A 25,505-nucleotide genomic window follows, 5' to 3' on the forward strand; every position below is an offset into this window, starting at 1 on the left:
GTGCCAGGCGGGCGTCTTAATGTGCTCCGTATGTGGAATGTGATCTGAGGCCTGCAGCTTATTTTGATCCAGTGCAACACTTGCTGATATTTCCACTTTGCTGAAAAGTTACTGGTGGTTAGGATTTTGAAATATACTTTGGATTAGGATTATGAATGAATGCTTGTGGTTTATAAAAGCATTAACAGGTTGGACCCAGTATATACACTGCATAGCATTTCAGTCAACTAGAGTGAGGGAAATTTGGCATTTAAACTTCAATATCTCCTTAGAAAAGCTCACGAGTAGAGCTTCATCATAAAATGTGGGTACCACTTTTACCAGTTTTGACTGACAATCCATTTCACAGCTTCAGTTTAATACAAGACTTTATTAATAGATTATTTCAAACAGGATCAGCACATCTATTATATAAATTCAAAACAAAAATACTCAGACATTTCCAAGATACAGTCTGACACAGATGAGCAAAGCTGCTTCTGGTCAGCTCTTTGCACAGATGCTGACTTTAAAGCTGTGTTAGGAGGCTTCGGTACGGGCTACACATGCAAAGAGACTTTGACTGGTCCCTCGGTCAAATAAACATTGAAACAAAACCATACAAGGCCACAAATGATCCAGAACCCAACTATTACCAAAAAAAAAAAAAAAAAAAAAAAAGCCTTAAAAAATAACATAACCAAGGAAATTCTGAACATACTTATTAGTTTTATAGAAAGAAAATACTAATTTAAAAAAAAAAAAAAAAAAAAAAAAAAAAAAAAAAAAAAAAAAAAATCGGCATAAGAAGTTTAATGTTTTTTTTCCTCTTTTTCCCGCAAATGTACACATGCATGTATTTTACTGCATGTACTGTGTGTGTATGCCGAGCTTCAGCAAAAATAAGCCTCTACAAATAACAAAGTGTTTCATTACATAGAAGTCCTGAGATTTCCTCTTTCCTCCATCCAAAGAATCAAATTCTAAAGGCAAACATCGTGGCCTTCCTTATTAAGTGCTTCTGTGCAGTGTTGTTTTTCCTGTATTTCTGCAGTGTCAGAGTTCGGCTCATTCTGAATGAGCCAAGGTCAGGCTGATGTTTCGCTAAATGCAAAGGAAACAAAGATGGCTCTTAAGTCCAGACGGATAACTCAAATGCAGTGTTCTGCTTCCTGGAAGCAGGAGCCCGTTGTTATCTGGGTGACAGGGGAGGGCTGGAGAAGCAGCCAGAGCTGCGAGGTGATTGGAAGTTGAAGGAGTGGGAGGGAGAGGTGGAGGTGGGAGACACCTTGCGTGGGCTACTCAAGTCTCCATTATGGAGCTTCCACAGCAGCTCCTCGTTCTCCATGGACAGACGCTTGTTCACCTTGGACTCCTTATGAAGAGACTCCTGCAGCATGGCCTGCTCTGTCGACAGCTGCCTGCGGTGCATCAACACAAGACAAGCGGAGGCCTGAACAAAGCTTTTCATCGTATACAGTTTTTTTTAAACTGGGGTGTACTGTGACAGTCACTTATGCTGCAAGGCTAACCTGCTCCAGATATGCAGGTACCACGTATGAAAACATCACCTACCGGCCAATCAGTTCTCTGGAAATGGGGTCAGCATTCCGGACAGATTCCCTTGACCTCCGTATGCTGAGAGGAGGAGGATCTAAAATTCTTCAGCAGTGTCTCGTGTCTTTGTGTTTCTCTGACAAGTTTCATTAATATACACATTCTTACACTTGATTCCTTCCAATTTTACAGTTTTAGGTTAATATATTAATGTTTCTAAGACATCCTCGGACATCTGCGCTGCACTTTATATCACAACTGACTTTATGTCAAATTTGGACACAGACTAAAGGCCTTTACACACCAGAAGCACAAAATCTGTATAAATATTTTATGTTTCAATAATATTATTTTGGACACCTATTATTATTTTTTCCAAACCAAGCTTGAGTTTTCAGATTTTCTGGATCCAAATCAACAGATGTGACCAATCAGATCACTGTACTTGGCAGCAAAGTGCATTCACAACTCAAATATGCAACGATAGGAAAATAGTAGATGCACAGATAGATGCTGTCTGGGTCAGTCGACTCTATAAAATAAAGTCTCTGCTTACTCGGATGTGCCCCCAGCTCTGAAAACAAGAGCTCAAACTGACATCCTGAAATATGTACACGAGCAAGCGTGATGCAGCTTCATCTCCTGGATGAAACCATGAAATTATCACTGCTGCCTTCTTCTGAGAATTACTTTATTAATTTAGCAGGCCTCTTCCAGTGTTAATGACCGAAGTGCACACTTTAATTTAACACACACACACACACACACACACACACACACACACACACACCTGAAGTGTGTGTGTTTTCTATATTTGGATGAGTTTGAATCTCAGTAACTTCCACCTGAAGGCATAAAGGTCAGTTTTGCAGCCCTATTTGACAAAACGTTGGGATGCTGTGGAGGCCCTGTGAGTTGCGTTCACAGACAGTCATTTCTAGACATGCTTGTGAGCATCACAGAATCAGGCCTGTTTTTAATGCTGTGCTCACCGACGGCCTCAGCCATACAATATTCCTTTTTGGCATTTTCCTTTGTGCGGCAACAAAGATAAGACAAAGCATCCCAAATTTTATTTGGAATTAGGGTCGTAAAAGCAATTCCAAAAAAAACAGTTCTACAACCGCACTGACCTCCTCAGATGGAAAAGGGAATATGAGTCACTTTTCGATACATATTTGGAATCTTTGTGAGTAGCTGCGGCACCAGGATGGTGGCGTGATCGATAGTTTTTGGAATAAAGTGGAGGTGCATTAGAGGTTAGGAATTATATTGGCACACAGAAAAAAGCTTGGTGTTCATTACACTTAATGAATGCAGTAATTTAAAATGAGTCTGAGCTGAGGCAGCTGTTCAGGTGCTTCACTCTGTGGAATTAATCACTATGAACCCATATGGTGGACTCTTACCTTGAAAGAGCAGCGTGTTTTTCCATGCGGGCTTTGAGGTCTTCGTTCTCTTGCTGGACTTTTTTAAGGCTCTCGTCTAATTTTACATTTTTCTCTGTCTGGAAAAAAAAAATGAATGAAAAGAGCGAGTTTAAAAGGGAAAGTCTCAGCAGCAGTGCTGAACTTTAAGTTTCTTTATCGTCTGACCAGTTTGTCTATCTCCATGAGCTTCTTCTCCTGTTGGTGGACCTGTGTGTTTTTGATATCCAGCACCACTTTGAGACTTTGTAGCTCCTGCTCCAGATACAGAGTGTGAGGGTCCTTCTGTGAGTGAAAAAAAGTAGAGGGAAATTGCTTAGGATCCTTTATGAAGATAAATAAATAAATAAATAATAACAGACCATATATGGGTGGGGCGGTGGTTAATGAAGCACTCCATTACTGATCATGTGTCATTTTATTAAACTGCTGCTTGTGCCATTTTTTTTCTGAATAAGTGTATTAATAACAAATATGGAGTGACAGGTAATGTGAGGTAGTTAGCCTAAATAACTATGCTGGGGGACAATACAGAGTACAGTTAGAGCCACTTTACATTAATGAGGAGTGGCGGCCTTACTGTACAACAGCACTGCAGGAAAATTAACTCTGGGCGGGGGAATCTAGTGCATATGTAGCAGAAATTAACTCATTTCAATTCATACCTATTCATACAGTAGAGAAGAGTTAATGAGGGTTAATTACTGAACAAACACAAATCATTGCAGACTTGAGAATGAAATCCTCTAAGAAAATATGAAGACATTTTTGCATCTGTTCCCATTTTATCTTAAATCTTTCATGCTCAGGGGGAAACGACATTAGAGTCACAAGATGCTTCTGTATCAGATCTGAGCTATAATAAGCACAGAGTACCTGACTGTTTTCAGCCAGCTCTTTCCTCTTCCTCTCCTCAGCAGTTAGCCTCTCATTTAGAGCACTATTCTCCAAGGTCAGCTCCTCAATTTGACTCTGTGGATGTACAGCACAACAAAGTCTGAGCAAACCATTACAAAGTAAGCTACAGTCCTGTTGTAAGATGACTTAAAAGAGCAGAAGAGGAAGCTCACAGAGAGAGAGGCTTCAGCATCTTTTAAGGTTTTGTCCAAAGCCTCCAGCTCCTGGTTGTGGACTTTCCTGAGCTCTGAAAGGTTTGCAGATTCCAGTATCACAAAATGAAATTAACACAATGAAAATGCATGGAATAAAAACAAAGACAAATGTTCCAATATTTAATGCCTGCATTATGCAGGTGATGAATATATTTGGATTGTTCTCTCACCTTCCAGTGACATCTCATACTGCTGTTTAACACACTGCAGCTGTTCTTCATGGCTTTTCTCAAGGTCCAACTTCATGGTATCATGATTTACTTTAAGCTCTTCAATCTTTAAACAGAACATAAGTCAGTTAATTTTCCCCACAGGATTAAATAAAATTGACTAGACTAGGCTGTAAATCATCTTAAAATTTCCCAAAATAAGAATCAGAAGGTGCTGTAGAGACAAACCTGCTGCTGCATGACAGTTTTGGACTTGTCTGCCTCTTTCTGGTAGGCACAGTGAACTTTGTCCCTCTCAGCCTGGTAGTAGGCCTGCAGCCTCTGCTCCAGCTCAACCAGGTCATTACGGTGCTGTTCCTGCAGTTTGTGCAGTGCATCCTCCAGAGCAACACGCAACTCTTCATTCTCCTTCTCCAGATGCTCAGATGAATGAACAGAGGAAACTGGAAGGATAAAGTTTTATCTTGGTGAAAGCTGACAGCTTGCATTGTATTCAGCTACTCTGTTTATTAAATATCAGTCTGTACAGCTGCAAAGTCAGAGGAAAATTTTCATTAGTAACTGTAAGAAATCTGATGTGCCCTCTAATAAAAGCCTTTTTAGCAAAGTCCTCGTTGATGCGAACATGTGTCACCAAATGCTCTCCAAAAAGGAATGGAAAAACTGACTTTCAAGGGGAGGTGCCTGCACACTTGAGTGCTGATGCCAGCTACACTGCATGTCAATTCCAGACACAAGAAGAAATAGAAATGAGTCCAAATTCTTTCACAACATCTCAAGGCAGATTTCTTAAACCATTTCCAAGATGATCATTGGCCATTTTATCCTTTATTTGCCATTGATGGCTTTTGTTTTCCATCTCCAAATCAGCCTGACAAGTTCCAAACTGTTTCCACTGACAAGTGTTTATATCTGGGCTGAAGTGGGTGAGAGAAGCAAACTCCATAAACTGTCTGCAGCTCAAGTGTCTGTGCACAAACAGTGCAAATATCTGTCAGCTGGCAGGTCAGTCAGTGCACTACAGAGAGACTGCGATAGTGTTAAGACAGTTATGAAGAACAAAAACTTCTTCCATGTCAAACAGGCTGTGCTCCTCTAAAATCAGAATACTTTAATAGTTCCTAAGGAAATTATGTGGGTTACAGTTGATCCAAAACAAGAGTAACAGACTGAACCAAATAATACAATAATGTATTGTTTATTGTACAACTAATACTAATAAGAATGACAAAAAAACCCCTCAAACATTCAGGACTTGCAACTATGTGCACCTGCAGCAGTGGCTGTCAAATGCTGAATCCAGATGTTGCTCTGTAGTGACACATGTGTGGCAGGTACAATTTGATGTTCTCAGGGTGTCACTGCACAGTGGATGTTTGTAGATCATTTCCAAACAAAAGGTAATCTCCCAAACCAAATGAAAAAAAATAAATAGAAAAATAGAAAAAGTCAAGGAATTACATTTCATTGCCTGAGAATGAGGAGCCGCCTTATTCAGAGTGGAATAATGGCAGCAGATCCAGGAACAGATGACAAGCAAACGAAGGGACAATCTATCAGGCTTTGGCACGTATAGTTCAACAAAGAGGAGCAAAGCATTTTGCAGTCATGTGACCTTAATGTCCAAACCCCTCCACATAAAACACCTTGTGGCTCAGAGTCTGGGTGAGATGGGGTTTGGAAGCAATGCAAAAATACCATCAACAAATTGCTCCTTGGATAAGTAGAGAATCTGTAAAGTACACATACAAGGAAATTAACTAAAAGAGAGACAATATCCCTAGAATAATTCCAACGACTTCACACATCCAAACAAGTTTACAAAAAGTCTGCCTGAGGTGAATGTAGCTTCCCAAAGATGAAGAATGTGTTTCAGTGCAAATACAACAGCGCTCAGCATATAAGAGCAGTCATGTGGAAGTCCCGCGGCTGTGAGGGAGGGGCCACAGTACTACTGCTGCCTGAGGTAAAAGAGATAAAGGCTGGTGTGTGAGCCATGTTTGAGTGTGCTCGGGCCTGTTTGACAGCACTTAAGCTGGACATAAAACATGGATCACTCTCTCCAAGAATTCACAAGGCCTCATGTGGTGTGGCATTCCACCAGCCCCTCCTGTGTGGGTTCAGAGGTCAGACTGCCACGCTGTGGGAAATGGAAATCACTAACAAAAAAACTAAACGTAACCAACTACTTGCCTTGGCAACTGATTTTCAGTGGACAAAACAGTTAAGTAAAGAAAGTGCTGAATGGACAGTCTGTGTGGTCAAAGCTTTATCTGCATCTGGAAATGATCATCTTTAGTCATGAAACACATATAAAATTTAACCCGTGACCGCAAACAGGGCATAGCATTAAAGATAAAGTCAAATCACCCTTAAAGATTTCCTTAATTTCTACCAACCTGAACAAAAATCCAAACCTAAGGGATTAAAAATAAAAATCCAGACAAAGTAACTAAATGCAAACCCTGCACCAGCAGAGTTTCTTTACACAGCTAAACACTGCAAACACTTAACATGAAGCCAAGGTGACCCAACTTACCCAGCTCTTCTCTAAGATTGACCAGCTCCTGGGACAGCTCCCTGCACTGCTGTGTGGCTTCATCATGCTGCAAGCAAGAAAAAGGTAAACAGTCACACACACACATACTCGTGCATTTATTTCTGCAGCTTTATTCCAACACAGTAACAAGACTAAATTGTGACAGTCAAGATTACAAAAGGGGAAATGCAAGTAATGCAATCATCCAATTACTGCAGTTTTCCTACTAAAATACTGCATTTGAAATACACACAAAAACCACCAAGAGCAGCAGCAGCCACAACAACAACCACCACCACCAGCAAACGCAGCTAACAAGAAAAAGCCAGAACAAGTGATACTGAGAGGAACTGAAAAAAGAAAAGAGAGAAGAAACTCCCTTACTTCTCTCTTTCTGAGTCAGTTTTGCAGTGGAAAGGCTGTGCTGTAGCTGCAGTGCTCCTGCAAGACTTCAAACTGACGCATAGATGATCCAAAAACTGTTTATCTCCCGTCTATTACGTTTCACTTACTGTCCCGATTCACATCAACAACCTGACACTGTGCACAACACACCGAATACCTGGCATTATTTAATTATGGATATGAGAAAAATCAGGCAAGTAAGACAAGCCAAACATCACCTCACTGATCAGTTTACATTAGCAAATACGTGTTCACCCTGTCCTGCATCTATTCCTCACTGCAGAGTGGAACAATGTAGAAGCTAGTTACCCTCTCTGCAGCGCAGGGAGCACTAAGGCATGCTTTGCTGCCAGAACAGCCCATTGTCCAGCCTCAGCCAGAGGCTTGGGTGCTGGAGTCCCCCCCCTGCGTACTCCAGGACAGACAGTGGTCCAGGTGGGCGCGCCACCTCCTCCCAGACTGCTCTGACTACATCTGAGGCAGGACTGAAAAAGCCGCTTCCCCTGGCTGTGGTGAGTGACTGCAGAGTGCATTACCGTATTCCATCTAAAATAACAGAAGGGGCAGGCTACAGTGTGCATGAGAACAGCCTCCTCAGTGAGGTGAGGTCACTTTAAGACAGCAGTAAAGGCAGCCGGAGTGGAGCAAACAGATAAATTCTTCAGAGCTGTCTGACATCAGGCTGCTGGAGCAGGACTTGTGCTGTGCAGTGACCTACCCGTGGGATACATGGAGAGGCTTCATTACCACCATCCCCCACTACTCATCCAAACAGATTAAATCACCCCTCTGCACAATTATATTACATCCTGCTGTAGAGCTACAGGCTGCACAGGCACTGTCTTCCTATAAGGTGATGATACAATGCTGTGACAGAGGAAATTTCCAGCTTCTGTGTGAGCAACACGATTTATGTTCACTGACTGTAAATCGTGTTGCTCACCAGCATTCAAATATTATTTGTTCACTAGCTGGCAGTATAGAAAATGTCTACAGTTAAACTTGTTTTCCTCTTTGGTTCACATCAACTACAATGCAGCAGTGCCCTTTTATTCTTCTTTATTTACATGATTTTCACCCAGAAATTGAACAACAACAAAACCCCCAACTTGCTACCATGCAGCCCTACAGTGTAAGCAAAAAATCTCCTTCATTATCCAAAATACAGATTGTTTTGTTAGGCAGTGGATGCTTTCGCCAATTTAATTTGATATCATTACTCAGCACAAGCCTCTGCACTGCACAACTCTTATAGCCCAATCCAGAGAGGAGAAATGTCCCTTGTGTATACAACTATGATCCATGTCAGGTGTAGGATGACATGAAGCTCAACTGAGACCATGACTGATGTAGATCACGTTCCCGTCTCCTGGAAATATTGAGACTTAACAAGCAAACATATAAATAGCTAAATAAATAAAGGTCGTATTTTTGATTTTTTGTAATGTGCTTCCATTTCTGTGCTAAGAGGAAACCAGTCTTATAGCATTTCTTTTTCACCCTGTCAAAACAACAGTCTGGTGGGGAAAGTGTTAAGAGAAGGCATGGCAAACACCCCATCCAAACAGATGATAAGAAACAGTCCTTGCTTAGCATTTGGCTGCTGTTCATAACCATATCAAGTCAACAGCTGGGGCATTCTCACAGTGTCAGGGCCAGGGCCAGCTAGCTATTCTTGGTATGATCAGTGACCACCAGATTTCAAAGCGTATCTGAACATTAATACACCCGACATCCAAAAATCACTAGATCTGTATCGCACAACCTCAGTGACTTCAGATTACATATAAAAAGGCAAGTCCCTGCGTCTGATATACAGCAAGCATTAGCATTAAATAGTATCATCCTATAGGGGTAGCAAAAAGAAGCAGGACATGCAATAGTTAAAACTGACTCAGTGGGAGGAGACTTTTGTATTCTAGAGGAACGAGCGTGTTTTTAATATTTGTTGATGCATTCAGTTTCACAACCCAGCCGTCCAAACAGAGGGGAATGAGGCAAAGATCAGTGACACAACATCACACACTGTGCCTCATACCAGCTGTCACATTACATCACATGACACGAGCAGCGACTTAAACGTATTCTGCTCCAAATGTCTTCCTCATGACTGCACCGAGACCACATGGAAAAAAAAAAATCTGTTATGTTTTCATGTAAACAAAAAAAATAAGTTTTGATTTAAAAATATTCACAAGCTACTAAAATAAATATATATAAATCATTTTGAAGCCAATTTCTAGTGCTCATCACCAGGTGGACCACATCCATTGTCAGGGTTAAAATTCTGGTTAGACTGAGGCTGTCCAATGAATCAGCTTCTCAGATACAAACTAATAATAAATAAATAAATAAATAAATAATGATCACTTAAATTTAATCTTTATAACTTATCTGTGCTACTGGACACTGGCCTTTCAAACTAAGTGAACCGAAAGAGTTTTAGCCATTTTGTGGGAGCATCGGGTAAGTAGGGAGAAAGAAATGGTGAGAGTTGGACACCTGCACCAAACTGACTCCACCCCGAATAAGGAAAGGCATGACTCCATACTTCAGGAACATGCTCCACCTTCTGGCTTTTATTTCTGTGGGGAAGAATTCATACTGCAGATCAGTAAGAACTAGAAGATGTTTCCACAAACTAGCAGATAAACTTCAGACATTATCCAAAGTAATGAAAAATTAATTCAGGGGGAAATAATGTGCAGTAAACCACACAAGCTTTTAAAGAAGTTATTGCTGTTTTTTTGATTGGTTAGAATGATGAATCATGTTAAATGGAGACAAAAATGTTCCCTAGACTCGAGTCCTCTGAGGTTTCTCTTGGCCAAATATGAACTCTGTCGTAACTACAGTAATGATAAATTTGTCTGGTGTCAAAATCTGGAGTAAGGCAGAAGTAAAAGCAGTTGCTGACATTAAGGCCAAAGGAGAAAAAACTTCAAAGGTGACTGCATGCATTACAGCTGAGAGAAGCAGTGGCTTCGTTTTCTGAAAATACTGTTAGCTGCAGAGCGCCCTAACTACACCACAACAAACTGAGCTTACAGCACCGTGGTGCTAAATGAAGATTTACAGACACGAACATATCAGCGTCTGACCACTGCAAAACACAAAGTGACCAGGAGAGAACAATCCTACCAGACCAGACATTTTGCCACTGATGCATAACATATGATGTAATCAAACAAGGGCATTACTGAATCAACCCAGAGAGCTGAAACACTGTGTCCTGCAGATAGTACTTCTTCTCTTTAAGAACACATGGATTCAAACAAAGAAACAATTTCACTCACATTATCTACATAGTTTTGCTCTGACAACTAAATAAGGCAGTTTGATGGTTGGGTGGAGTACGACTATTAGGATAGATGCGCAAAACAGTAATGCCATTAAGTTTCCCCTCTGTCAGAACGCACGATGTGATGTTACAACACTTGTAGTTATGATTCAAGCACAATGGACTCATGTATGTGTAGAAAAATTATTAGCTTAATATAAAGAGCAATATTTTTTTATGTGTTTTACTGGAACGTCAAACTCACTGCTCAACAACATTAGTTTCTACTCTAAACAGATGATCATAAGAAACTACTGTGAGCTGAACTCACTGAACTTGGTTAATGATTGCCATGTCTCAAAACTAACAAAATGTGTGTCATAAAATATACTTTAAACTACAAATGAAAGTGTTTTTATGAAATAAATAAATTCTTACCCCAGTCAATGTTTGCTGCAAGACTATGGAGAGTGCTTCAAATCTACAGTTACTGGCTCTCAGCAGTCCTTTGAGCTGCTGGACGTTCTGGTTTATTCTGTCAGCTTCTGTAAGACTCGCTGGCACTGCATCCTGAGGCCTGTTGCTCTGCTTCTGTTGTGATGCTTGCTGTTGAGGGAGTTGTTGGTGGGAGCCAGCTTTGGATTTGTTCTTGTCCACTGTGGGAAAAAAAATACAATAAAATAAAATAAGGACTTTAGTGTCGTGACAACCCCGATCATCAACAAACTCCCCTCCATAATCACTGCAGGTGGTCTGACAATACAGTATAAATCACGACACTCATGTCAGGCGCACATTTGCAACAAGGCCCGAGTCAAAGCACTTATGCATGCATCTGTCCAATCAGGCAGTCTGATGAATCCCAGCGCTGCTCCTCTGATGGCCCCGAAGGGAAAAATGGAAAAAAGAAAAAATAGATTCACTGAATACAATTAGATTTTAGTCTAGTGCTCTGCAGGCACTGGTCTCCAAGGACAGCTTATTTTAGCAAGGCCAGCGTTGATTTACATCAGCCTTATACATACATCACTGATATGCAACAGCTACCATCAGTTCACATCGTTTACTCTACTACAACAGAGGAACACCTGACTGAAAATTTCACTACACATGCTGTTTTGGGGGAGGAAAAAAAAAAAGAAAAGAAAGAAAAGTTCCAACATCAATTACAATGATACTAATGGACATGTTTATATATCATGCTAGCTCTTAAGAGACAGTTTCATAACATAGTAGTGAAAATAGCCTGGGACATATCAGGAATCCTAGCTTTAATGACTGGAATATACTGCTACTACATGCAGCTGCCTGTGGGACTCATTACTCTGGGACTAATTATCACCTTTCAGGGGTAAGCCTCCCTCAGGTTGATGTTTAGACATTGAACAATAGTCATGAAAGTCAGTAAAGTTGACCTTTTGGATATACATTTTTGAATTAAGTCACACTGATCTTGAACTTGTATGTAAGAGTGTCATTGTTGAGTCAAATTAAACATTCTGATAGCAACTCATTCATTAATCAAATTTTGGAGGGATGAAATCGATGCAATCTTGCTTTGAGAAACTAGAGTTATATAAAAACAGATTCATCATTCTGCAGCCATAAAATGTTGGCGTCATAAAGACAGACTTGAGTTTTCAAAGCTCTGTATCCGGATGTGCAGCTTACTTTACGGCTGCCAGAGTAAACTGTTCAGCACGAGCGTTGGGCACAGCCTTTAAGACAAACAAAACGCCTGTCTTGTTCTGCAACAACTACATGTGTTACAACTGTTAAGACATACTGCAGCATGGGCGCTGATTTAGCTCAGTGCGTTGAGCGGGCGACCACATGCCATACGGCTGAGAGCGGTCGGCTCGGGTTTGAGTCCGACCTGCGGCATTTTGCTGCATGTCTTTGCCTCTCTCTCTCTGCCCCCCGCTTTCCTGTCCTTTCTTCACTGAGGCTATCAAATAGCCAAAAAAAGGACATACTGCATCATTCACGGAAAGATTCTAAATATTTAGATGTTTGGTTAGCAATTGTCACCATCGTGTAGCTGGAACCACAAGACTTGTGATCCTGACTAAGTTATGTTTATAAAAGACTGATGTTTGGGACTCAGATGATTCAAGACCATTCAAACATTTTTTCTGAAATAATAGAGATATGTAGTTAAAAAACCCCAACACGTTTTTAAATTTCCAAGCTTTTGTTTTCAGTTTTAACGTCTTACAAACATTCCGTCAGACTTCAGTGTCTACACTCTCTTTTTTGTAAACAAAGCTAAAACATGAAACACTTTTTGGCCAAGTATTTCAATATGGATTTTGTTCATAGTTCTGATATCTTTTTAATGTTGTACTAAATTGAATTGGAACTCTAAAAGTGTGTTGCATGTTTTGAACAAACCTAGCAGAGGTTTGTTTGAATTACAACGCCCTCTGCTGGCTGGAAACTAGAACAAATAGAGAACATCTCAACTTCACCAACATGTTATATAAACGTGCTTGTATAGAAGAGAAAGAAAAAAAGATTATCTACTGTATCATATGCTTCATACATTTACACATTTCAGGCTGTAAAACTATGTTTCAGTGAAGCATTCACTTTTCTCCTGTGATGACGACCCAGTGTAACACTAATACAAACTCAAAACATTAATGAAATATTCAAATATTAACAAACGTATTGTCAGGGAGTCACTATTAAACCTTTCTATAATGCTTTAAAAGCATCGTGTCACTTTTGCTTTACATAAACACACAAATCTGCACCCACATGACATTTAATTTCCTTTACATAAGCACATAATCGCCTTCTTTGTCTACTGCTCCATAGCAACACAGGACTTACAGCTATTCTCATCCAAGTGTCTAAATACAAAATAATGACAAGCTTCTCAGTTCACTTCAGACTCAAAGAAGGATAACTGTACCACTCTAACTTCTATACTTAAACAGAGAGATTTAATGACTCCACAGCATTGTGCTCTGCTGGTGTGAGGAGATATCACATCATAGCACAAAGCATGATGGATGATGAGACCCCTCACAATCAGGGGCTTGTTACAGTTCTTGGCTGATACAGTAAGGGGCACAACTCTAATAGTATGATAATGAATGAAAATAAGAAAAATGCATGAGTTTTAATACTTGTGAATCAGTGATACAGTAGCAGATTAGAACTTAAAAAAAGAAATGATACTATTTAATTACTAGAAGGATACAAAGTGCTTCCGAAATTGCTTCATAAAACAAATTTACCACATTTGAGAAAAAAACAAACAAAACAAAACAAAACAAAAAACGTACAAAAGCTTTAAGCAAACATGCAGTTCTACAATTACAACAAGACTGCCATGGAGTCACTTAGACATAAAGAACCAAAATAACCCCGGCACATTTGACTGAAAGAAGAGTCTCAGAAATCCCAGGAAGCATGAAAGGGAAGTGGGACATTTGGATACATAATCAATGCTTGAAGATAATATAAACAAACACTGAATGTCAAAGACTATTACAGTTTTTGGTTAAATCATTCTTCAATTTTTCCATTCCTAGCATACTTCAGCCCAGGGTCACATGCTTTGGAGCCATCTGTATTGCCAATTAGTATATAGCTAAAAATGGATTTCATAAACTGACACCACAGATCTACTTGAAAGGCAAACTGATTGGCTTAAATACAACAGCACAGAAACTGCTCAAAATGTCATAATAACACTGACAACAATATTTAACACCAAAACAACTGACAGACCTGCTTGGAAAACCACAGTGTTCTTCCTGCATCCTGAGAGCAGCTGAATATTTCGGAGTAAACCTTTGGCTGTCAGACGCACGTGGATGTTGGACAAGGAGAGCTTCGGCGACCATAACATCTCAAAAACAATGCAAAAGAACCAAAGTCTTCAGCTAACAGTTTGATTTAAAAATCAAAAACCAGTTTCACGATTCAGATGGTTGGTGCTAGCTAAGGACCACGAGCTGTGGTGCCTCTCAGTGCATCATGCCTCAGGTAACAGCAGCACTGATGAGGTCTGATGGAAAATTACTAAATAAATCAATAAAAAGCAGTAGTAACAGCTACTCCACTGATATGGCCTTGAAAAAAGTGAGGGCACCCAGTTCGGCATGGCAGAAGTCCCAACTCAAAATTAATTCCCAGCTGTGAACAGTACAGGGTCAAAGCCTGGCCATTGGTCGTGGCACAGTCTGAAAGACGTGATAAAGGCAGAATGGGGGGGAAGCAAAAATCTCTTAATCCTCTGTAAAGTCAGCCGTCAGCTTTTCACAAAAAAGCACAAATCTCCCAAAGTAAAGCAGCATCTCCAAGCTGGATGATGGCGGTGCTGTAGCACTGCCAGGATGCCAGGGGAGAGAGTAGAGGGGGTGGGGCTAGGGAGCATTAAAACGGGTGGGAGGAGCAAGCATGAGAACATCAGCCAATGGGAATTTGAAGTTGCCAAGGCATTACTCTATTTCCCTGTGTCCCTGGCAGTGGGATAGTAATAGATAACAGGAAGCTCATGGCAAGGTCAGTATGATGACAAATCAGGTTTAATTTAATGTGTGTTCCAGTTTAGCTTCTGCTCAAAGACACAATCCACTGACACCATAAAAGACAGCAAGAGATGAGAAGCCCTGAAATTTCAAGCACTGCGTATGAATCACAGCGAGCAACTCTCAAGTTAAAAGCTGGGTTGACTAATATGCCACACGTTCCTCGCAGCAGTGGAAATATGAAATTGTTAGTCATTAGTAGACAGCACACTAGCTTGTCTGCACAATTTGTTTGCCTGGTCTACGTTGTATTTATACTTGCATATAGATTTCTTTAAATAGCAGCTAGATCAGTCGATAAGGCATGAGTGAGGACTGCTGTCCTAGGGGTGAGGAGGTCAATTATTAGAGAGGGGCTCGGAGTGGAGCTGCTACTGTTTCATATTGTAAGGAGCCAGCTGAGGTGGCTCAGCTATCTGACAAGGACGCCTCTGGGGCATCATGTTCGGGGCATATACTACTGGGAAATGGCCCCGGAGTAGAACCAGGGTACCCTGGACAGATTTTTCTCTGCTGCCCTGGGAACACTTTGGTGTTTCTCCAAATAAGCTGGACGAGGTGGCTGGGAGAGAGGGAGGCGTGCTCCCCCTACGACTCAAACAGAAGCAATTGGATGGATTGATAGTTTAATAGGTCTATAAATGTAGAAAAGGAAAACTTCATCTGTTGCTGTTATACTTTAATAGTATATAATGCACTGTGTTAGTTTTGGTCCGCCACACTATCAAATGGAACAAAACCTACACCATGCTGATGTTTAGTTTAGACTTAGAAAATACAAACAAGGACGTTAAAAATTCTGTAAAATACAGAGAGAATAAAACGAGTCTTACCAGATCCAACCAGCGTTGATCGAGCAAGTTTTGCAGAAGCTGTCTTTAACAGAGGACCAATTATAGAATTTGATGCTCCTTTTCCAGTGGAAGCAGCAGGCTTGTTTACCGTAGACAAAGCTGTTACAAGCAAAAGATCCAGGAGAGAAAAGAGGCTGGAGTTAATCTGACCCATAATGAAGGTGACACACTGCCTGCTGAGTGAATGACAACTGTGAAACACAAAACTAGTTTGAGGAGGAGACAGTTTAATTTAATCAAGACTAAACAGTGCTTATCAAGCATCGTTACCATACTATACAAACTTTAACAGATTAGGTCACATTTATGAAGGTCATTGAAAGATAGATTTAAAAAAAAAAAAAGAATGTCCTGTTCAAAAAGTGATCAATTGTTATTCAAAGAAGGCTTAAATATAATCACATGTTACAATGAAAGACTGCGATATGTGTGGCGTGTGGTAGTGTGATCCTACTTGGTCCAGTGTTTTTCCCAGAGGTCGAGATGAGCCTTGCTTTCAGTACCACAGATTTGAATGGGGTTGTTTTGTGTGCAACTCCTCCAGAAACTGTTGGAGGCATTAGAGACATACTGGTTAAATACTGCAATGTATGTCATGATGTTCTGGAAATTCACTGGGAATTAGTATAACAACCTTTGGCATCACTGGTAGTTTGTCAGAAAGTCATTTGAAGCCATTTAGAGACAAAGAATATTTTAGTTCTAGCATGTGCAATGTAGAATGTAACAATGTAAATTAAGTATTGGAAGAGTGTATTATAAGGAATGTTGATGACAAAATGACCAAAACAATAGCAAAAAGAACTGAATCTACAATTTTTAGCACGCCAAACAAACGGTTATGTCATCCAAATTGATAAGATCCCAAACAGTAAATAAGTCACCATGGCAACCCCACTAATGAGTCAGCTGCCAGCCCAACTTACTTCTCCACAGATTTCTCTCTTTTCCATTAAATGCAGCTAACAAAGGGATGATGCAAAAGCGATAGGATCCAATGAGCAGGCAGGTCAAGAGAGTGAGGTCACAGCTGGATGCTGCACTGCCTTGTGTAAGTAAAGAAGAACTGTTGAAAACATGAGCTGGAAATTCCGTCCAGGTGCAGCTTCGAAGCCCAGTGTAGCCAGCCATTGGTTTTCAATCAAAAAACAGAAGAAACGCTCCTTTGAATCCACCTCAGACGGCATCAGTTGTAGTGTATGTCTGCTCTTTCTCCTCCAGGCAACACTACGTGTGAACTAGAGTGGAATAGGAGCCGTTGCCATGACAACCAACAAGGGGGTCCCCGACTTAGACAAATATATTCTCTCAGCCAATCAGAGAGCTCTATGCTGTTGAGGATTTGGGAAGCTCACATCAAAACATTGCTCCATCTATTCATGACACATCAGTACATTCTGATTGGCTGTTCAGAACTCCAAAGCAGATAACCCTTACAATGAAGATCATTTTCCCAGTTTCCTGGGGTTCCGTTCATTCATTCAGCTTTATGTTTAACATGTTTCTACATCCTTTCAGAAGAAATCAGAAAAATCTATGTTTAAGATGTCAAGCACCTATAATCATAGCAGAGGTGGAGGATTGCAATCAGAGAAAGACTGCCCAAGGGGAGATTCCAATCCTAGCCAGGGCAAAGTAGGTCATCATCCTAGCCACATGTGTCCTTAAAAACCCTCCAATAAACATCATGGCTAATCCCAGAAACCAGTTCATAACTGTTTTTATACCTTTATATAACAGCATACTGGCACTATTTCTAGAAAGAATATCCTATTTCTAAAAGCGACAGAAAATTCTTAATAATCTCACCTTGTGTATTCCCAGAGCTTTGGGATAGCGCATGCTGAACACTGGTTTGAGTAAGGCTCCTAAAAGGCCCCAAAGTCCTGTGTGGTAGTTTACTAACAGGGGTGGACCGAGGACCTATAACAGAGGGCTGAGTGGGAGTCTGAGGAGGTTGTAGTCCATTGACCTGGGGCTCAATGTTGGCTGCTGAGGCAGATCCCAGGGATGGCTCTCCTATTGCCTGTGCTCTCTGACAGCCTGGGGAAGGAAATGAGGTCAGCAGCATGAACCTCTTTATTAAGGATAAGCTCACTAATACATATAAAGAGTCATGTTCTAGGTATTTTTGATGTGTCAGATCCAGATAAAAATAAGGATATTTTTAAAAGTTAAAGCTAAAACCACATTCAATTGCACAAAACTAGAATGCGAAAGTGTGACTACTTTCAGTTTTAACAGTCACTGAAACATAAGTTTGGGAACTTTGCAATCTTACCAACTCTAAATATTTAAAAATCAAACAATCCTAACAACAATCCATAAACAAAAATGCTGTAGCTCAATTTAAATTTAAAGCTGTGTGTACAGCTGAAAAATGACAATGTCATTGGTCATGACATTTTACTGTACTAAAGGTCCAACTGGTTTAAATATTGTCCTCCTTTCAAACCATTGCTAACCTCAAAAACTCCCTTTCCTTCCCCTACTTTCCAGTTTGCAGACCGCTTCCCATCAGATGAACAGTCTCTCTCCTTTCCTCAGGATTCATCTAACAATAGCGCTGAGCAAGCTGTCCATTTTTGACAAACACCTGAATAATTTGTGACAGACTTTGCTCAATGTCACCCTCTAGTGGAAAGGAAATGTCATGACAACCTAATTCTAGTATGAAAGCACATTGAAAAGTAATGAATTTGCAGTCGTTACTTCTTGAAGTATTGGGTGAATATTATAAATATTTATAGTCCTGCTTTATCAGTTGGACTACATGCCCAACTTCCTGGAAAAAAAAAAAAAAAGAAAGAATAGAAACTGTGGTGCTTTGAGCCAAAAGGTTAAAAAGGCCTGTTACACAATTCTGTTTACATAACATCGAAAAATCCAGTTAAGAAATCCCTAGGTTCTACTTTTACAAGGCATTGACTGTGGCCTCCTGTCTAGTATTTTAATGCATTTATAGGTGAACTTTGGCTTCCTCAAGACAATAAAGAATAACTTTTAACATTTCTGAACTGTTGCCACAGAACAAGTTCAACATAACAGGTTTAATCAAGCAAACATGACCCATACCTGTAATGCTCGTCTGCTTGGATTGAGGTTTCCCTACAGCTTTAGGGGTCCTGATTTCATTCATCCCCAGGGATCCCAGTCTCTGCCTGGCTGACAAAGTGGTTGGTCTGGGACTGGCAGGTGGAGGTTGTGAAAGTGGTGTTCTCCTAGCAAGTCTAGGGGATGGTTGCCAAGGTACACATCTAGTCTTACCATCATCCAAATGAGCTCTTGCTGACTCTGCCTGAAAAGAGAACAATTCTTCACTTAGTCTGCAGGTCTTGTGCATTTGGCCCAGATGGACTACAACACACAAGAAAAAGCCCCCTGTAGCCCCCCCCACCTCTGACACTCATACATATTCACCTTCAAAATCAATGCTCCATCTACTCACCACGAGGCTTATTTTCTTGACCTCTCTGGAGGAGTTTTGAGTAGGGTCCTCGGAGTGTATAGCCTGTTTATTCTGGGAAGAGCAGCTCAGGTTCTTTGCTTTGGTTTGTCTCTGGTGGGTCTTGGCTTTAGTAATGTTAAAACTAGCTGAGAACTTTAGAGTTGTTTGCTTCTCCTGAGGTGTCCTGGACGCTGATGATGAACTCTCAGATGAGCAGCGAGGCCATGTCTTGAAGACAGAAGACTTGTCCTGACCCAAAGATGAGCCTGATCTGGCCACAGCTTTGTTTGACACACCCTTCTTTGGAGTTGGTTTGGGGCCACTTTTACCCGGGGATTTTTCTAGGGATGAGAAGCTGCTCTGGCTGCAAGCGTGCTGTGCTGAGGTTTCGGATACTTGGCTGGAAGAGGGCCCCTCTGTTTGAAAGCTGGGTTTACTGCACTGGCCTGCTGGGGTTTCTCTGCTCTTGCCCTGGCCATCCACAGCAGTATGCTCACATGACTGTGTCACTGTTAATCCCAAATTAGCAGCTCCAGCATCCACTTCTAACTGTCCATCATTAAATATTTTACTGGTGGCAGAATCAGATGTAGTGCTACTTCTTCTCTTGGCAGGAAACATACCATTTGGGGTTCTTCTCAGGGATTCAGTACGTTTATTCCCCAAATTAACTTCTGGCACTGAGGTTTGCTGTGGATCTCTTGTTACGACTTTGGATTTTACATGACTGAAGTCAGGTTTGGGAAACCTTTTAATTTCTATTTTCTTAGCTTTTCTTGCTGTAGGTGGCAGTCCTGGGTCTAAACATTGTTTATTAGTGACAGATATTTGCTGCTGTTTAACAGGGTGACATCCTGGGCTGCTCACATTTCTAATGCATGGAGACGAGGGGAGGCCGTTTATCTTGTTCTCAATGTTTTGCACCGGAGTGGAAGTGCAAACACCCTCATCAATTTCCTGCGTATTTGACAGAGTGGACACAAAGGTCTTGCCTTGTTCTGGTGTAAATGCCGCTGAAAATGGGGGCAAAGGTTCTGCTTCAGCACTGGTACAGTTTGCCTCTTTTCCACAGTCTGGAGAGGTTTCACAGATGAACGTTGTGAAAAGCCCCCGTTCATTCTCATTTGGCAAAGCTACAAAACAATTCGATGTTGCCATTTCATTTTCCTCATCGAGGAGCTCCTTGTTGTCTGCCTGAATGAAAGTCACACCAAGACAAGGATGGCCTGTGTTCTCCTCTGAGACTCTCTCTGCGGGTTTATTGCAGACGCCCAGAATAGTGGTCGACAGCAGGTTCGATACAGCAGGTGATTCTGGTCGACGTGCAGCTGGAGAGATGGATGATTCCTCCAGGGAAGAGACTAATAAGAGTGACTGGTCCTCCAGACAGAAACTATTGCTCCTCATTACCATTTCCCCAGAGCTCAGAGAGCAGCAGTCATTCTCATTGGATCCCCTCCAGGATGCCCCACATGAACTCTGAGACATTACAGTATTGTTACTTTCATCCCCTCTGTGCCTAATAAAATCCTCCACGTCTTCATTGCTCATGAGGCTCAAGTTTTGTTTCCAGAAATTAATGCCATCATTCACAGGTGTGGCAATGAAGGTTTGATTCAAGTTTGAAGTCACACCACAGAAGACATCCCCATGTGTTAAGGTGGTATTGTAAAGGTTATCCACAGGGGAGCACTGACTAAGGCGATGTTCGAGTACATTAATGTCAGCAGAGCTGCTGGCTCCTCTGACATTCATGTACGAAATACTACTGCTGGAGTCAGGTGACACAGGCGTGGATGGGTGAGTCTCAGATGAAAGGATCAGCTTTATGTCACTGTGAGGTGGAGGCACCATGCTTTCAGGTTGGTCACTGGCCATGTTTAAGAATTCTGATGGGATTTTATTTCTTGTGTATCCCAAGTGCTGAACAGCTTCAGTTATGGGTTCAGCTGGCAGCACTTTAGCCCATTAAAATCTGATACCAGGGAAGGATTTCTGTAAAAGAGGAGAAAAAGAAACCATTTTGGTGAAAGCAGCACCATAGCCTGTCAATACATTTGTATGTTCAAAGAACAGCATAAAAGCACCAACATACACTGACCAGCCACTTCATTATGTACACCTGTTTAACTCCTCCATAAAGCAAATATCTAATAAACCAAGAAATTTGACAAATATTCTGAATTTCAACCTCAGCATCAGAGTGGGAATGAAAGGCAATGCAAGTGACTTTTAACGGGACATGATTGTTGATGCCAACTGTGGCAACAGTAACCCAAATAACTCATTACAACCAAGATAAGCAGAAGAGCAACTCTGAATACACAACTTATTGAACCTTGAAATAGAAAACAACACACGATGCCACTAATGTCAGCTAAGAGCAGGAAACTGAATCTACAGCTCAGCAAAACTGGTGAGCCTGTGTGAACAACCAACCCAAACAATTTGTAATCTTTTCAGCATGATGCATTTTATATTTAAACTGAGAACTGCATGAAAATATCACAGTCAGTGTTGATGTCTCTGTAGAATCATGATTTCAAAAATGGCTTCAATGCAAGGATGGACCAACTTTTAGGAGGGATGTTTTTACTCTGCCGTGGCTCGTGTGAGAGTAAAAACATGAATGAACTGTCTCGGCAGCTTTGCTATGCACTGTTGTGTTTATCCAAGCAGGCTGGATTGCAGAGCTCGCCAGCCACGACTACAAAATCCACTGGGGTACAGATGACAGGAAAAGCAGACATTGGGTCACCAACAACTTGAAAATGCACACACAAAGAGCTTTTAGCATTGCTATTGCTTTTAAGAACAATTAACACTTGGATGTACACAAAGATAAAGTCATACAGTCTACTAGCTACTTTTAAAAAACATCCTTACTGACTTTTTTTACATTTTGTTTCCATCATTTTCATCCTTTTAATGGGAAAACATTGTTAACTTAAGTGCTCGCCACCCATTGTTGGGAAACGGCCTATAAGCCTTTGGCCTATTTGCGTATTTTAGTGCCAAGATATTTTGCAGCATTATGAAAACAATCCAGAAAAATGACCCTTTTCTTTCCCTGTGCAAAGACCTGGCTCTTCTTGAAGTATGACACAAGTTGGCAGTTGCACAGACACCTGCAGATTATACAGATTTCTCTTTTTTTAAATAAAAATATCTCAATCACCTTAAAAAAGGTTCAATGAAGTTACATTTATTCAAATAAAGCACTCTTTGAAATGGGAAATCCTATGATGACACATAGGATTGAACCCTCAAGAAGTCAAATCACAGCCTATTTCTTTGAAGAAACATGGCGTTATATCCATATCCTGCCTCGCCTTTAATATCAGAGCTGAAAAAATTCCAACAGTTTCAGTGAATCTTATCAGCACGATCAGTGGTCAAAAACTCGATGAATGTGTTTGTTTAACAGGCAGAGAGAACACACCTTACTGTACATTGCAATCTCTACAATGAAGTATAATATATAGCCCTGACAAGCTGACGTGCACATTGAACTGTGGAAGTGCACCTTCAAGGCCAATGACAAAGAGCAGTTGTTTTGGTTGTTACAAATAAGCCTGGGCATGGCGTATTATGTAATGTGCTGACAACCTGACGATGTTTATGGGTAAATAAAACCAAGAGATTCAAGTTACAAGACACTGAGACAGTGAACAGAAATAAGGAACAGTCAAAGAAGGAAGCACAACTGTGTACAAAGATTTAAGGAGAGGTACTCGGCTACAGTATAAACTAACTTTCAATACCTCCATTTGCATCCTCTGCATCCAGAGATTTACAGTAAGAAAGAAAATATCTTTAGTCACCTTTTAAGCTTACTGTATTGCACTTTTTGTAGCTCCATTCGCCTCGTTTTAGCCTTTCACAGACAATCCAATTACTACTTTCCTTGCAAAGTCCAAAATCCAGCCAGCTAAGCAGGCAATTGGCTGAGAGTCTATCGCCATCCCACTGCTCCTCTGTCCTCGTGTTCAGAATCAGCCGTGCATCAGTAACATCACAGTCTGAGTGAGAGTGCCCCCCCCCCCCATGCAGTTGTTAGCTTCACTTCTTTCACTCCCTGAGGTAACGTGATTGTCCTGTAGGCCTGCTGCAGAAGTGGATCATCAATCCATCTAACCAGCTCCTGTCTCAGACAAACTCAGTAACTTAGCTTCACACTGCTCCGCCTGTGCAAGCATGCAAAGGTCCAGCTAGAGGCAGTGCTCACTGCAGAGGTTCATTCCCCAAGTTCACAAAAGGATCAAGTGAGGCAGAGAGCAACACGTTACCTTATCCATGCCGAGGGGAGTGGCCATGGGCTGCCAGGCAGACTTGGCATTCACTGTTGCTAAGCAGCCAAAGTCCCTCTTTTATGAGGGAATGGATCAGGCGGCTTTTTTAGCAACGGATAAATGAAAAGTAGAGCAGAATGATGTGAGGCCTAGCAAGAGGAGAAAGTTGCACTATGAACGTTTTTAACCGTACATCAGTATTGGAATTTGCATTCAAACTCACACAATGATGGCAAAACACAGTTTTCAGTCTGACAACATCATTCTTTGATGACACAGCCAACTTGACACCTGATCCTGAAATGACAACAGTGATGTGACACCAGAGACTGAGACCACCAAGACCCAAGCTATTTCTGCTTAATCTATACAAGGCCTGTGACCCGAGACACGGCAGTCCAATCTTGACTTGAGATGTAAATCATGGTATGGAGCACAGTTATTAACCCCGCTCTTGGTTTTAAGAGTCCTACAACTTTTAAATCCTGTTGATCTTGACATAAACATGATTGGAGCTTTTTAAAAACAACGAAAAACACTGGTCTTACACAACAATGCAAAAAGTTAAAAGCAGCTTTAAAACACAAACATCGCAATGTGTTTGATTAAGGGATCCATTTAAGTGTCTCTGTTCTCCTTCAGAGCAATGTAGTGCAAGTTACTGCCTGCAAATTAAATTATACATTTAAAAGTTGGAGTGAGAGCAACAGAACAATGCTTTTCTGTTCACGAAGCCCCTCGGGCACGGCATACAATGCCCCAAATGGCCTTTTCCTGGTTGACTGGATCATATCAGTATCACACAGAGAGTGGTTATGAGTAGCAGGACCAGCCATCAAAAGCCCAGTCACTGGACTGTCCAACACTAAAACAGCAAGCTCTGTTCAGGGAAAAAGGCTGGTCAGACAGCCCAGGGGAACAAAGTTAAACCAATGAGCCTGTGCAGTCTGCTCTCTTCAAAGCAATGAGCAAACACCAACTACACAGAGACATGTCCATACTCACAGAAAGCTACATGTGGCTGAAATTTTAACAACACTAAGTCCTACATTGTGCCAACTGAAAGTTTATCATAAATTAACTTATTCAGGGGTTATCAAAAATAGAATGAATCCTGCTAGGTGGCGTTTAGAGAAGCACTATAATTCCCTGGCCCTTTCACACGGATGGTCATTAGTACAGCAACTTCTGATCAAAACATCTTCGACCCCTGAACCCGACGGATATCCATTCGTGTGTGAGGCCTCCTCCAGCAGTCACTCAGGTCTACAATTTCTTCAGGAGTAAACATAGGATGTTGCTACAAATAGCAAAGAAAAAGCTCATTGAAGTCGCTGTGGGGTCTACGGTCTGTTAGCAGTTCTCCTCTGACTGTAGTTACAAAATGGTTCAGTATATACAAGGATTAACTTCAACGGCTGGCCAAAATGACCAAACAAAGAACGGTTGACAAACAAGCCGAGGCGTTTAGAGTTAACATTATTTTCTATTGAAAACAGGTGTAATTTTCGATATAATTTTCTAATTACATATTTACAAAGAAGAAAAACAAAAACTTTTTTACATTCTCTCCACCTTTTAAATCATACTGTAGGCAAGTGAGTTCATAAAAAGTACTTTCACAGAAATGTCAAAACTTGCTAGCTACCTGTCACAGGGGCGAGCAGCAGCGACGGGAGCGAGCGCTCGAGGATTCGGTGGGCAGTCGGTTCCACGTGCTCGTTTCTCCCCTTTTCACTGTATTTTCGTCGTGGAAAACTTCACGGTGTCACGTGTTTCACCGTGCCAGAGTTCAACTATCAACTGGGAGGAGTGATTGAAGAAGAGTTGTTTACATGAACTTTGACCTCTGGGAGACACCGACGGTGAGTTGGTCATATTTCTCACATAATTAG

General features: G+C 41.1%; 1 protein-coding gene across 2 annotated transcripts; it reads right to left on the minus strand.

Moving 5' to 3' along the window:
• Positions 1-350: 350 nt before the first annotated feature.
• mtus1a (microtubule associated tumor suppressor 1a) lies at positions 351-25,401 on the minus strand. 2 transcript variants are annotated; one of them, XM_085288715.1, is made up of 15 exons: positions 25,259-25,401; positions 19,319-21,313; positions 18,946-19,168; positions 17,680-17,913; positions 16,325-16,417; positions 15,850-15,969; positions 10,908-11,125; positions 6,785-6,851; positions 4,474-4,688; positions 4,246-4,351; positions 4,034-4,107; positions 3,840-3,935; positions 3,132-3,248; positions 2,946-3,043; positions 351-1,400 (listed from the first exon to the last, which is right to left on the minus strand). In XM_085288715.1, the coding sequence occupies exons 2-15, from the start codon at positions 21,194-21,196 to the stop codon at positions 1,172-1,174; spliced, it is 3,768 nt and encodes a 1,255-aa protein (XP_085144841.1). In that variant the 5' UTR covers positions 21,197-21,313; positions 25,259-25,401; the 3' UTR covers positions 351-1,171. The 2 variants fall into 2 exon arrangements, with proteins under 2 accessions (XP_085144841.1, XP_085144830.1); XM_085288704.1 differs by lacking the exon at positions 25,259-25,401 and adding an exon at positions 23,143-23,351.
• Between the last annotated feature and the right edge of the window lie 104 nt (positions 25,402-25,505).

This window comes from Mchenga conophoros, linkage group LG2 (genome assembly GCF_057382185.1).
Source record: "Mchenga conophoros isolate Kocher_MC1m ecotype Shallow Benthic linkage group LG2, M_conophoros_male_GT1.1, whole genome shotgun sequence".
In the NCBI taxonomy this organism is placed as follows: Eukaryota; Metazoa; Chordata; class Actinopteri; order Cichliformes; family Cichlidae; genus Mchenga; species Mchenga conophoros.

What these genes read in the sequence shown, in the direction of transcription:
- mtus1a (XM_085288715.1), bottom strand. Translation starts at nt 21,196, where the DNA reads ATGGCCAGTGACCAACCTGAAAGCATGGTGCCTCCACCTCACAGTGAC. An exon ending in TCAAGAAAATAAGCCTCGTG is followed by an intron (nt 19,169 to 19,318) that starts GTGAGTAGATGG and finishes TTCTCTTTTCAG; the next exon opens with GCAGAGTCAGCAAGAGCTCA. An exon ending in AGCTGGCTGAAAACAGTCAG is followed by an intron (nt 3,249 to 3,839) that starts GTACTCTGTGCT and finishes TTTCACTCACAG; the next exon opens with AAGGACCCTCACACTCTGTA.